Genomic DNA, 14703 nt, shown 5'->3' with positions numbered 1-14703 from the left:
TTGCTTGTGCACTTGCCAATAAATCATGTTCTCACTGAAAATAAATAAAGTACTCTTTATAAATGTTCCATTCGCAAGAAAATGCTGAAGAGGTTTTCAAAAGAGCTAAGATTTGTGATGGTCTAACAATATATTATGGGTTGAATTGTGTCTCCCAGAAAGACATGTAGAAATCCTAACCCTTGTACCTGTCAATGTTACCTTTTTTGGGAAGAGGGTTTCCAATGGAATTAGTTAAATAGGAAGGAGGGCATACTGGAGTAGGGAGGGCCCGAAACCACTGTGACTGGCGAACTTGGAGGAGGGGCTGGTGAAGACAGAGGTAGAGACCATCACAGGCCAAGGAAGGCCAAGGACTGGCAGCCACTGCCAAAAGCTAGGAGACGGGCAGGAAGCAGTTCCTCCCCACAGCCTTCCAAGGGGCTGCGGCCCAGCCGGCACCTCAACTTCAGGCTCTGGCCTCCAGTACTGGAGAAGCCACCCAGGCTCGTGGTCTTTTGCTACCACAGCCCTAGGAGGCTGAGACAGGAGTAACTAAACCATTTGGAGAAGTGAAAGCAAACACCCTGGGTAGTGCAGTTTTCAGTCTGTTAAAATAATTTGGGCAGAGGTCAATAAGTGCTTGAGTGCCTAAATTGCTTCTAAGCCTTTCAAAGTACTATAAAACAACAGTCCTATAATTAATACCTATACTTTTACTTTTCAACAAAGCAATAAAATCCACTGAAAGATCCTGAAAACTCGCTGTGCAGTCATAAGACAGACAACAAAAGAAATTCAAATATATTTCAATGCAATTCCTGGGTAGGATCAGTTCCATATAATAAAAGATAAAAGTCAGTGGAACAAGAAACCATGCAGTACTAAAAGTAAGAAAAGAGAAAAATCAGAGTAGAATCTAATTTTCTACAGGTAAACAGAACTTAGGCTAGCTTGTCAAGACATTACTAGTTTCCTACATTACCTATCTCTCCAGATAGACTCCTTTGAATCTATAGAGTAAGAGAGACCAATCAAAACACAAATCTATGACATCTTGCTTGAAAGCCAGCAATGACACCCCAATCCCCACAGAATACCACTTCTTGCCTCACATACTACCACGTTATACCTAACCACTTCTTGTGCCCCCCATTCAACACCTATTTCTCTTCCCCCAGCTTTTTCGAGGCTATATTTGGGGGCTTTCTGATCATTCTTAATTTCCTTGGCTGCCTCATCATATGCTCAAACTCTAAATTTTGGAATTGTCAAAACCCTGGTCCTAAATCATCTACTGTTTACTTTCTACCAAATGGTCTAATCCAGGGGTTCTTAATCTTTTTTTCCATGGACCCCTTTGCCAGTCAGGTGAAATGAATACTACTGCTATTTATTCATTGCATACATTCGTAAGTGAAGGAAATGCTAGATTTCAGTTAGACATCAGAGAAAATAAAGTTAATAAGTTGATTTTTTTTTAATTCAAGCTCACAGATCCCCTGAAATTTTTCATGGACCCCTTGGGGGTCCATGGACGCCTGGTTAAGAACCCCTGGTCTAATCTAATCCCATGACTCTAAATATCATGGATACAAAGATGACTTCCAAATTTATATCTCTACCTTCACTCTAAATTCCATACTCATCTAACTTCTAACTTCTACCTGACATCTCAACCCCCACCACTTCTAACCTCCAAACACATTCTTTCCTCCCCTAGTCATTGTTTTCTCAGTAAATGGAACCATTAGCTTCCCAGCTGCTCGAGCCAAACCTAGGAGACATCTTGAGCATATTTCTCCTAACCTCCCTCCAAAAATGCATGCGTATTCTCTTGCTTCTAACTCTAAAATATATCACCAATCTCCCCAGTTCTCTCTATCTCCATTGCTACCACCTGCTTGCAAACTTCCATCACCTTTGCTCTGCCACACAGAAATGCCTACTAACTGGCCTTTGTCTCCCTCCACTCCATTCCCCACAAGTACCTAGAGTCATCACTTCAAAATGTAAGCCATATTGTGTAATGCCCCTGCTAAATCCCTGTAAAGACTTCCTACTACACTCAGAATAAAACCCAAATTCCTTGTGATGGTCTAAAAGTACCTTTATAAACTTGTTCTTGTCTTCCTTTCCAATTTAGCCTCATACCGTTTTCTCCTTTGATACTACCCTCTAGCAACCAGGCCTCTATCTGTTACCTGAACATACCAACTCTACCTCCACTTCAAGGTCTTTGTATTTGCCATCCACTCTGCTTGGAATGATCTCCCTCCAAATCTTAGAATGCTTGGCTCCTTATCTTTCAAGTCTAAGCTCAAATGTCTTCTCTCTGAGAAGTCACTCGTACTCACCCACCCTAAGTAGCATCTCCCAATGGCTCATGTTTTCATGCACACCCACTAAACTCTTTTACACACAAGCACAGAGCTTGTTCCAGCTATATCAGCAAATCCTAGCACAATGCCTGGAACATATTAGGTGACCTATAAATATCTGTTGAATAAATAAATGAATGCCTCTGCGCTTTTGATAACTGCAATGTCCATAATTCCATTCCTTCTTTAGTTAATCTCTTCTATCAGGAAGATTCATTCTTGCATTCAAATACAAACCCTCTTGATAGTAAGTCTATTTTATAGTAGACATATATAAACGTCTGTTGCACTGATATGAACCATTTATTCTCCTTGTTCTAAACATAACTACAATCTTCCATAATATATATATATATTTAAACTTTGGCTTGTTTATTCTGGACTGCAATTCTCTGGAGACTGCTTTGAAAAATATTTACCACACTTTTACCTTTTTCTTTAATTAGGAGCTCTTTTATCTACTACACATAGTCATTCCTAATTCAGCTCTAAGTTCATGTTTTAGCATCCTAAACTCATAACCCTAGAAGAAACAGCATGAATTATTTCAGTTTAGTCTTATCTTAATAAGTCATATCAAAAAATTGACTGCTTACTAAAAAATTGACTGCTTACTATATCCAAGGAAAACAGTAAGCATTGCTACTGTCTCATTACACCAACATGGCATCAAGAGTCCAATCATGGGCTAGCCAGTAGGACTAGATCATCTAATTCCATTCTAATGAGAATTGTTGATATTTCTAAATAATCAAATAAATAATCTCCAGTACAGTGGGGGGGAAAAATTACTTTATTTTGATGATTCTCACCTCTGGCTTCCGTTCCTGTAGCTTACTATATTGTAAATTTGCATCCCCTATTTCTTCCACAGACTGGGGCATAATTGTTAAGACTTGCATAGCCTCAGTAACAAATGTATCAATCTCATGGAGATGAGCTGCAAACAGAACACATTCCAATATAAGAAATATTATTACCCCCAAAATTGTTCAATTACATCATTTCTAAATCAAGGCAAGTTAAAGTAACCACCAAATGAAATACATTAACTTCTAAATTATCATTGCTTTCCTAAAGCACAAGTTCAGAATGTGTAATAAGCAAAGAAATATCTTCCCATGAAAGTTTAGTTGTTTCACATTTATACTTAAAAATTTTGAAGGAATGAAAATAAAACAATCTTTTTGTAGTCAATTGTACTAAAAATTAGAAATTGTTTTAATCTTCTTTAAATTATGCTAAAACATCTCAGTTTAAAGAAAAAAAGGAACAATGTAGGATTTTGGAAAATGGCATTGTCATTCAAAGAGAAGTACATTATACCATAATTACCCTACTTTTCTCAGTAACAGATGAAACAGACTGATACTAGCTCAGATAGGAAACAATAAAAATGGATTCAATTTTCAGAGCTTTTAGGGTTGACCATGGATTTTATTACCTTATTAAAATTATCATTTTAAGCAAATTTTATTTTTTAATACTTTCTATTTCAGTTTTTATTTTTAATCAACATTGAAATTCATACTTCATAACCATCAAAGCACATGCCTCTATATAAAATTAGTAAAAATAAAAATAAAAAATGTCTTTACACTGGATGGACTTCCTCAAAGAAAGAACAAGCATTTCAAATAGCTTCTGGATCAGATCGTCAATAACGGTCTTCACAGGGTTGCAATTAATATTTAAACAATCCACTTTGACAGCACTGAAAAATGCCAATGGACATATTGTAAGATGAAAAAGATTAATTAGAAGGAAAGAGTCCCATTTTAATATTACAATGATTTTGAAAATTACATTTTAAAACATAAGTTAAAATACTTTTGTGATCTTTAAGCATGTTTAGATTCCATTTAGCAAAAATGTCTTATACACACTTACAAAGTTTTACATTGAACAATAACTTCATTATAATTTTTAGTCATCTAATGTATGGTTTAAAAAGCAGCCAGCACATTTTGAATTATGAAGGTACCAATGTGAATATTTTAAAATAAGCACTCCACTTATCACACCATGAAATTTGCTTACTTAATAAATATATAAAATAAACTCATTATTTTGCAGACAAGTATGAACAATAAAAGGAAGTGAATATAGATTATTAAGGCACCAGAATAATGGAACAATTAAGTACCAATTTACATTGATCAAATTGACAAGGATTTAATGAACTGCTAATTCTTATCTTCAACTATATAGGCAAACTAAAAAACTGTCAGAAGTGTTGGTAGGAGTATAAAATTATGCAACTTTTGTGAAAAAATTTAGCGATATGTATCAAATAATTTTAAAATATGCATACCATTTGTCTTGATAATTCCATCTTTAGAAATTATCTTAGGGAAGCTTTCAAGATTTATACACAAGTACCTTTATCAAAGCATTAACTATAATAGTGAAAAACTAGAAACAAACTAAATATAAAAATTACTAAATTATTATAAAGCCAAACAGTGGAATAATGTAGACACAGGAAAAAATCATATTATTGAGGAATAGGTGATAACATGACAAAATACTAGTGAAATAGAGTTAAATGAAAACAGTAGTATACAAGATAAAATATAAATTTTATAAGTATATGTACTACTAAATACAAAAATATCAAATAGTAACAGTAATTGTCTTTGTACTTTTCTGTATTTTAAAAAAATTATAAGGGAAGCAGACTTGGCCCAGTGGTTAGGGTGTCCGCCTACCACATGGGAGGTCCGCAGTTCAAACCCCGGACCTCGTTGACCCGTGTGGAGCTGGCCCACACACAGTGTTAATGTGCGCAAGGAGTGCCCTGCCACGCAGGGGTGTCCCCCGTGTAGGGGAGCTCCACTCGCAAGGAGTGTGCCCCATAAGGAGAGCAGCCCAGCGCGAAAGAAAGTGCAGCCTGCCCAGGAATGGCGCCGCACACACAGAGAGCTGACACAACAACATGACGCAACAAAAAGAAACACAGATTCCCGGTGCTGCTGATAAGGATAGAAGTGGTCACAGAAGAACACACAGCAAATGGACACAGAGAGCAGACAACTGGGGGGAGGGAGGGGGAGGGAATGGGGATGGGAGAGAAATAAAAATAAATCGTTTAAAAAAATTATAAAATGAACATGTACTATTTTAATAATCAGGAAAAAGGTATATATTTTTAAGAAGACTAATACTTTGCATGGTACCCTTAAATTTGTAATTTCTAAGCAAAGAGAAGTTGAACCAGCCTCACTTATCAGTGGAAAATACCACTGTTATCTTAAATTATACAAAGTTAAAGAAAAATAAAGTCTGGAAATTTTGGTAGAAATTGAGAGGCTATTTAGAAAGCTACTTGCCCTTTTTAAGGAACAGAGTCAGGTAATATTCTGAGGAAGAAAGATGCATGTATCAAATAATTATAGTTTTATACTAAAAATTTCATTTTCTTTTAAAATTTTACTTATTTCTTTACTCCCAATTATTCACTGGAGAGGTTGAAACTCCAATTCTTAACCACTAAAAGATATGAGCCAATTTGCTTAATACGTGAAGTTATATAATTTTGAAATCTTGATACACAGTCATAGTTTCTGATACGTGATACATGAAGGCAAATGATTTTTTAAAATCTAAAAAATTAATTAAACTGTATTCAGTATTGATTTAACATAAAGTGAGCAATTACTACAAAGAAGTTGTACTGATTGTGGACAAGACAATATTTATCTTTCATTTTAAAATATTGATACTATCCAACTGAAGATCCACTCAACATAGATACAATGGGAAGATGCCAACAGAATATCAAAGATGTCAACCCAAAAATTATTTATTTACTACAGTGTCTGAAATACCCCATTAGAATGTGGCTTTTCTTATCTTATTTTCTAAAAACGATCCCTAAAATAAATACATGTGTGTGTGTGTGTATACATGTGCATCACCTTAGATGGATAAATGTTAATTAATTAGCAAGAAACAAGAAAATGGAAAAGGCATACTGTTTTTGTTTTGGTGATTTTTGGCAGAGAAGAATAAACTGGACACTGTTTACAGGAAGGGACAAATAGCAGTGGGAGCAGTAGGCACCCTTGAGCAGTCACATGGCAGCGAAAAGTCAGAGAAGACTGGCAAGACAGAGATCAAAGGCAGGCTCCAACAGAGAAAGGCATCCCCACATACTCGTACTGCAGAAGCACTGTCTTTATCTTTGAATTTATGTTAATGGTACTACTATTATCAAAATCACCCAAGCTCAAAATCTTAAGTTATTTATCTCTTCTCTCACTCCCCATCTTCCTCCAATAAATAAACCCTAAATTTCTCATATATTTCCTCTTTTCCATTCTGAGTATTAACAACTTAATTCAATTAATTATTACTTCTGGACCACAGCAGAATAGCCTCTCTGCCTGCAGGATCTCTTTATTTCACCCCTACAACACATTATTTCCAATTAACCTCCCTTATGTACAGCTTTGGTATTGACACAATCCTATTTAGAAACTTGTAATAGCTAGCCATTCTAAATGAATAAGATCTAAACTCCCTATTTTGGAATTTCAGGCTCTTTCAAATTTGTACCTTATCTACCCTTTCCAGGATCATCTCAGTCTAGTCCCTAATAAAACATTAACTCTGGTCAGATTCTCAATTAACCAACTCCATATTTTTAGCACACAAATCCCTTCTGAGAGACTCCACTCTAACCTCCATTCTCATTTTTACCTGTCAAAATCCTAGTTCAAGAGTTACTATCTTAATGAAACCATCCCTGACTTTGCCCCAAATGGATGGTATGTCCTCATCCTCTAGTTCAATCTCCAATATGGAATACACACTATTCTACCTGGTATTAATAGTTATAATTAAGAACAACTAACATTTATTGAGAACTTACTCAGTACCAGTAGTATTCTACATACAAATTGTTCACTTAATCATTAAAAAACATGAGATTGAAAAAAAAAAACCATGAGATAAATACTTTTGTGACTATTTTAAAGCTGAAGAAACTGAGCTTCACAGAGTCTAAATGGTTGTCAGTCAGATATGGTCCAGAACCCGTTCTCTTAACTCCTGTGTGTACCTGACTTAGTCATCAAATACACCTAATTGTACTAACAGAGACTAGGCAATTTGATGTCAGGTACTATGTCATCTTCATCTTTCTATGATCCCACAGCAAAGGCTTTGCATGTTATAAATGCTCACCAAATATTTGTTAAAAGAATGAACAAATTAATAAAAGCAGATATTATCGTTGGTAGGCAATATATGCACATTTAAACAAGGCCTTTCACAGAACTTATTACCAAAAATGGTTCCAGTGATGGGAATTTCAGATAGCAAGGAGATATATTCTCAAGTAGCTGGGTTATGACATGACCCTCAGTGGGTCACATCCACATTTAGGGCAATACCTAACTACAACATTGTGTCCTGTGCCTCCCACAGCATTCTGAAAGGCAGTAGAGAGGTATGAAAGCAGAAGTCAAGTATCATTATCTTCATAGTCTCTAAGATGCTTTCTCCAGTAGCTTCTGATCATACGTAGACTATGGCTATGCTATCAAAAATTCGATCCTCATACCAGATAAAAGCCCCTTCTTCCAATTTACTCTTTTAAACTGGGTCTTAGCCAGTAAGATCCTCTAGGAGAGAAATTTCTTTTATTCTCTGCAGTGTTCTGCTCTGGTGGTACTCAAATATCATAGCCGAGATCTACAAGAGGTGGGAAGCTGGTCTGACTTCAATACCATGAAATAAAGAGTACCTACCCTTACTATCTCATGGCAAAACCATCATGGTACATAAATACTCTATTAACCTCTAATACCTTGGAAGTCGTTCCACTTCTTTCCCCTTTATTTTCAGTGCTTTAAAATTTCTTTCCCAATCGTGAACAGTAAAGAGATGTTTTTCAATAAGAGCTTCCATATCAACTTGCCCAATTACAATCCATTCCTATTTGAAGAATGAAAACATTTTATTAAAGAAAAAAACTTAATACTCCTATTTAAAAGATTTGGACCCAACTATTAAGATCAATGAAAGGAGGCAGAAAAGAGATATTCAAGTAAATTTCAATTTAAGTAGGGAATGCAATCATTACTGCATAATAGCCTAAGAATGAAGAGCATAAATAAATATTTAATATGGAAAATGCAGTAATCATAAAACATTTCTAGAGACAGTATTAAAACCTTCTTTAGATTCTTTGCTCAAATTGGATGCATATAACCTACTTAAAACTTTGGTGTGTTTTTCTTGGCTTTCTACAAAGCCAAGAGCCACTACAGGCTACAAACTTAAAAGTAACCAGATTCACTCAACTAATTCTGGAAATCTATAATACAGAAGCAATGCAGTGCTGTTAAGGAACTGGCCAGGCTCTCAGTCATATGTCTCAAGAGCAATTATAAATAAGCAATGGATGAGGGTTTGTATTTGAAGTTGGTAGGTTTGCTGCACTTAAAAAGGAGTTAAATCATCCCCATTTCATTAACATCTGAAGGCTTCCCTCCATGAATTGTTCTTCATCCAAAAAATTAAAAGAAGGAAATATTTTCTTAAGGGGAATTAATTAAAATTAACACAACAGAATCTAATCATAATCCAGTTTGAGAAAATAATTTTTTAAAAAAACTAGTTTCCCAATCTTACAGAGTAAAGACAAACTTTACTGTCTTCTGCATCATAAATCTTAGTTGTATAAGAAACCTCAACTCTGGCTCTCTGGCTTAGCATATTTTACCATACAAATTAAACTATGAATTTACATACTTAATGTTAATTCAATCAATTGGATAAAATATGACAATAGAGAGATGGAAAGTGACATGTTATATACCTTATGTTGGTGTAAAACAGCTGACAACCTTCTAAACAGATCTTCTGCTTTGCTGAAAATAGTCAGAAATCCACTTGCATTTCTATCAATCATAATAGAAAAAATAGATTCATCTCCTGCCTCACCAACTCCCTTAAATTGATTTGGAATTCCAATGAATCTCTTCATTTCTCTATAATATTTAGCCCGGATTTCTTCAAAAGGAGGCCTGAATTGTAATCGTCCTTGTCTAAAATTAAATGAATAACTTTAAAATATAAATTATTAGAAAATTAGAGATTGAAAATAAATTTAGAGCTTAAAAAGTCTTACTTGTAAGTTAAGTCTATATTTATTTCAGGCAGATTCTCATTAAGTGCTTCTAATCCCATCTGATACTGATGTTCCAGAGCTTTGTACAGTTGATGATTCCAGTGCTGCTTCCATGCATGCATGTCACTTGCTTGGAACCCCTAATATGTTACATTCAAATGTTTCATTTAAAAATTAGGAGCAGAACAGAGCTTTCATTTAATGCTTCATGTCATATAAAGCACAACGATAAGCAAGAATCTTATTTTAAATAAACCTCTTAAAACATGCATCTCCTTAACAGTCACTTTCAGTTTGAAAGTTTTTTTCAGCAAATATGAAAACTTCTAATCTTAGGGTCAAGACTTTCTAACATAAATATATGCATATTAACACTATATAGAAAGATCAGTGCAATTCAAAGATCAAGTTAATTTATAACTGGATTTTACGTTTGCATTTTATGATGCTAAAAGACACTAATAAGAACAAAGTTCTATTTTCCTAGTAAGTATAGCTCTTCTCTTTCCTTCCTACTCCTTATATATTCCATTGCTTATTTTAAAACCAGAGAAATGTAAAAGGTTAAAATGCTCAGGTTAATTTACATACTTTTGCCTCCATACAACCATATATATATGTATATATACACAGTGATATATATATATATCTCAATTTTTAATATTTGGCTTTTATTTATTCTTAAAGTTCTGGGAACTGAAAAATATAAGTAAATGTGTAAGACATCTAATTCATTTCAACTAAGATCCCATTACTACCTACTAAGTGTCAGCCACCTTTACAGCATCTCTTATATAAAAATGTGCACAGAACTGAATTTTACCAAAAAGAAGGGAAAAAATCTGATCTAGAATTATTTCATCCACTGGACTTCTACCTAAACTTTACTTTGTGCTCTATACATGTCAAAATCACCAAAAAAAGAGAAAAGAAAAAAAAGATAGGTATTTAGGTACCAAGTTAGAAAAACTACAACTTCTGAATTGAGTAAGCTGACATTCCATATGAGAAATAAAAATTTATTTTCATAGTTTTAAATGTAAATGCATTGCTAATTTATGGTTTTTATATGTAATTTAGTTAAAGAATTCTAAAATTACTAGGAATTTATTAGTAAAGATAGCATTTATGAACTTCTCACAAATTCATATATTCTCATTCAGAAAATATCACATTTCAAAGTGTAAACACAAAGTAAAATATCCTCTACCTGTGCCTCTACACTTGCTAAACCAGTTCTCAGTTCCTGTAGTCCATCTTTCCAACGCTGTTGCTGCCGAAGCAGATCAATATTCATAAGAATCACCACCTGTTCGAAATTAGAGCATAACTGTCTCAAGGCATCACCTGAAAAATAATTTTGCAGTAGAGAAACCTGGAAGACACCATCTGAACAAAGTCATCAAGTTAAGGGACCGGATTGAACCCAGGACCTCATATGTGGAAAGCTAGCGCTCAACTACTGAGTCACATCAGCTTCCCTGAGTTGGCTTTTTTTTTCATTTGTTTTGCTTGTTGTCCATCTTTTGGTGTGTTTTTTTTTTTTTCAGAAGGCTTCAGGAACCAAACCTGGGACCTTCCACATCTGCTCCCAGCTTAACTTCTAATATCATATCGCTCCTGATATTATGCATTGAGAAGGGCAAAACATCATTTCTGCAATATTCCTGCAAAAATTACATAACCGCAACCTAATCATGAGAAAACATCACACAAACCCAAACTGAGAGACAGTCTACAAAATAAATGACCAGTACTCATCAAAAGTATCAAGGTCATTAAAGACAAGGAAAGATTGAGGAGGAAGAAGAAATGATGGAGACAACTAAATGCAAGGTGGGATCTTGGAAAAAAGAAAAAGGATGTTAGTGGAAAAGTTGTAAAATTCAAAAACAGTCTATTTCCTGTTTTTTCCAACTGTATTATGGTTAGGCAGTGTTAACATGAGGGCAGACTGGGGGAAGAGGATGTGTGAACATGTAATACTATTTCTGCAACTTTTCTTTACATCTGAAATTATTTCAAGTAAGTTGTTTTTAAACTACATCATAGTTAGTTTTGCATAAAACTACTCAAAGTTTATTCAATTTTACAAATAAAACATTACCTTTTCACAAAATGTTGTGTGCCATTTTCTCAATTTTCGATTTTCAGTTGCAAGTCGTTCAGCAGCATTTTGTAGTTTTTGGATGTAACCTTCTAATTCTTTAGGATTATCCCAAGTAATCTGTGACTTTCCCCCACTTCCTGCTTTTGAATTCTAAGGTACAACAAACAATATACAGTATTTAAATAGCATTTTTTCCAAAAGGTTCAATATTCCATACCATAAGTCCATTTATTCCTAACACTGACCTATAATAAAGAAAACATAATAAAACATACTAAAGAAAATATATTTTTCCATTTTATAAATGATAAAGAAGTCTGGCCAAGATGGCATAGCCTTATTTCCCCCAAGATAGTCCATTTTACAACTTAAAAATCCTGGATATAACACAACAAACAGATAAAGAAACAGGTTTGTTTCTATTTCTTGAAACAAGCAAGCAAAAAAAAACCAAAACAAAACAAAACAGACAATCTCAACAAAGAACTATAAGTACAAAAAGGAAGCAAATGAAAAGTGAAAAGTACAGAAGAAATACAAGAACCAAAATTAAAAAAAAAAAACCTCACTAGGCAGGTTCAGTAATAGAGCAGAGATGTCAGAAGACAGAATCAGAGAACTGAGGAGAGATAAAAGAATTTATCCAGTCTGAAAAAGAGAGATAATAGACTAAAGAAAACAGTCTCAGCAACAAGTTCAACAATAACTAAAGTGCTAATATTCATATCAGTGGCATCTCAAAAGGAGACTGAAAATGCATTTGAAGAAATAATGACTAACAACTGCTCCAAATTTGGCAAAAGGTATAAGTCCACAAGAAGCTAAGTGAACCCCAAATAGGATAAACCTAAAGAATTCTACGCCAACACACATCATACTTAAACTTCTGAAAAACTAAAAACAAAGAAAACTCTTGAAAGCAACCAGAGAGAAATGACCCACTACATACAAGGGAACACCAATTTAAATGATAGTAGATTTCTCAAGTAAAACAATGGAGGCCAAAAGGAACAACATTTTTTAAGTGCTAAAAGAAAAGAACTGCTAGGCTTAATTTTATTTCCAGCAAAAATATCATTCAGGAATGAAGAGGAAATAATGACATCTCATACAAAGGAAAATTAAGAGAATTTGTTGATAACAAGCCTTCCCCTAAAGCATGGCTAACAGACATGCTCTAGATAGGAAGGAAATGGTCACAGAAGAAGGCTTGGAACTTCAGAAAGGAAAGAACAACAGGATAAGTAAATTATATATATAATATTCTCCTCATGAGTTTCTTAAATCATATTTGATGAAGCAAAACTTATAGCACCATCTGATGTGGTGCTGAATGTATATAGAGGAAATATTTAATAAAAAAACATATTTTTAAATAGGAGATTAAAGGGACCAATGGAAGTAAAGTTCCTATCCTTCATTTCAAAGTGGTAAGTGGTAGTACACAGTATGTCTCTGGGATATAGCAAACTCTCATTAATAGCTAATAAATGAATGAAACTAAGAAATTATAATAAATGCAACAAAGAACACTGTAAATCAATTTAAAAAGCATTTACTGAGTAATTACTATATTCTAGCTATTGTGCTAGGTGCAGGAAGTATGAAGATGGATAGAGTCCCTGCCCTCAGATCTTATAATACAGTAAGTGATCAAGGATATATAGGGGAGGGAAGTGAATTTGGCTCAACTGACAGAGCATCTGCCTACCACATGGGAGGTCCAGGGTTCAAACCCAGGAATCCACGCATAGTACTGATGCACGCAAGGAGTGCCATGCCACACAACGGTGTCCCCCGCTTAGGGAAATCCCACGCACAAGGAGTGTGCCCTGTATGGAAAGCCGTCCCATGCAAAAAACATGCAGCCTGCCCAGGAGTGGCAGCAACACACAGAGAGCTGACACAGCAAGATGATGCAACAAAAAGAGACGCAGATTCCCAGTGCCGCTGACAAGAATACAAGTGGACACAGAAGAACACACAGTGAATGGACACAGAGAGCAGACAACTGGGGGAGGGGGGCAAGGGGAAAGAAATAAATAAAAAATAAATCTTAAAAAAAAAAAAAAAGGATATACAGGGGAGGCAGAAGAGGCTCAACTGATTTTAGAGCGTCCACCTACCATATGGAGGATCCAGGGTTCAATACCCAGGGCCTCCTGATCCATGTGGTAAGCTGGCCCACGCACAGTGCTGCTGCATGCAAGGAGTGCCCTGCCACGCAGAGGTGCCCCCATGTAGGGGAGCCCTGTGCACAAGGAGTGCACACTGCAAGGAGAGCCACACTGCATGAAAAAAGTGCAGCCCACTCAGGAGTGGCACTGCACACATGAAGAGCTGATGCAGCAAGATGACACAACAAAAAAGAGATGCAGATTCCCGGGGCTGCCTGATAATGTAAGCGGACACTGACAAACACACAGGGAATGGACATAGAGAGCACACAATGGGGGAGAAGGGAAGATAAATAAAATAAATCTCAAAAAAAAAAAAAAAGGATATACAGAATCTTCATTTCTAACCTATTTTAATCCTTTATCCAATACCATGTCTATTGAAACATGTATTAAATATAATTATTTACTTCTACTCAATTTCTTGAAATAAGTTTCCTCTTTAGAAGAATCATCAGCATTATTTGAAATATCTTGTTAGAGAAGAAAGGTTCTACAGACTTACAATTAAAACAATATATATATTAGATTTTTTTAAAAAGTTAGAAAACAGTATGATCCCATTTTCAAAAAGTATACTTGTAAATATGCAGAGAAAAATAGATTAAAAGAATATACACCAGACTAAAAGAACAGCCATCATTGGTGATATGATTATAGGATATTTTTTTTTTTCACCTATAATTTTTTAAACTTTCCATTAACTTCTATTAAACTTTTACACTAAGAAAAAAAATGTTTAATAACATCTATAATATGAATTATATAACTCCTAATAAATTTTAAGCCTAAAAACTAGTGTTCAGAAAAGAATTAACATAGAGGCCTGCCTGCTATACTTTGAAAGGCCTGTTTACAAGGCTGGCTCTTAGTTGGTATCTGAGAAGTTGAATTTCAGGAGGATTTCCACCACCC

General features: G+C 34.9%; 1 protein-coding gene across 1 annotated transcript in view; it reads right to left on the bottom strand.

The window, feature by feature from the left end:
- DYNC2H1 (dynein cytoplasmic 2 heavy chain 1) overlaps positions 1–14703 on the bottom strand; it is a 339886-nt gene that overhangs the window by 300430 nt on the left and 24753 nt on the right. The window contains exons 14-20 of the mRNA XM_058289227.2: positions 11609–11761; positions 10712–10810; positions 9502–9641; positions 9190–9418; positions 8176–8303; positions 3959–4074; positions 3173–3300 (exon numbers count right to left, since the gene is read on the bottom strand). Coding sequence (XP_058145210.1) covers positions 3173–3300; positions 3959–4074; positions 8176–8303; positions 9190–9418; positions 9502–9641; positions 10712–10810; positions 11609–11761 — 993 coding nt within the window. The remainder of the gene's footprint in view (positions 1–3172; positions 3301–3958; positions 4075–8175; positions 8304–9189; positions 9419–9501; positions 9642–10711; positions 10811–11608; positions 11762–14703) is intronic.

Source organism: Dasypus novemcinctus, chromosome 27 (genome assembly GCF_030445035.2).
Source record: "Dasypus novemcinctus isolate mDasNov1 chromosome 27, mDasNov1.1.hap2, whole genome shotgun sequence".
NCBI lineage: Eukaryota > Metazoa > Chordata > Mammalia > Cingulata > Dasypodidae > Dasypus > Dasypus novemcinctus.
The sequence above is the reverse complement of the archived record's forward strand: the minus strand, read 5'-3'. Positions and strand labels throughout refer to the sequence as shown.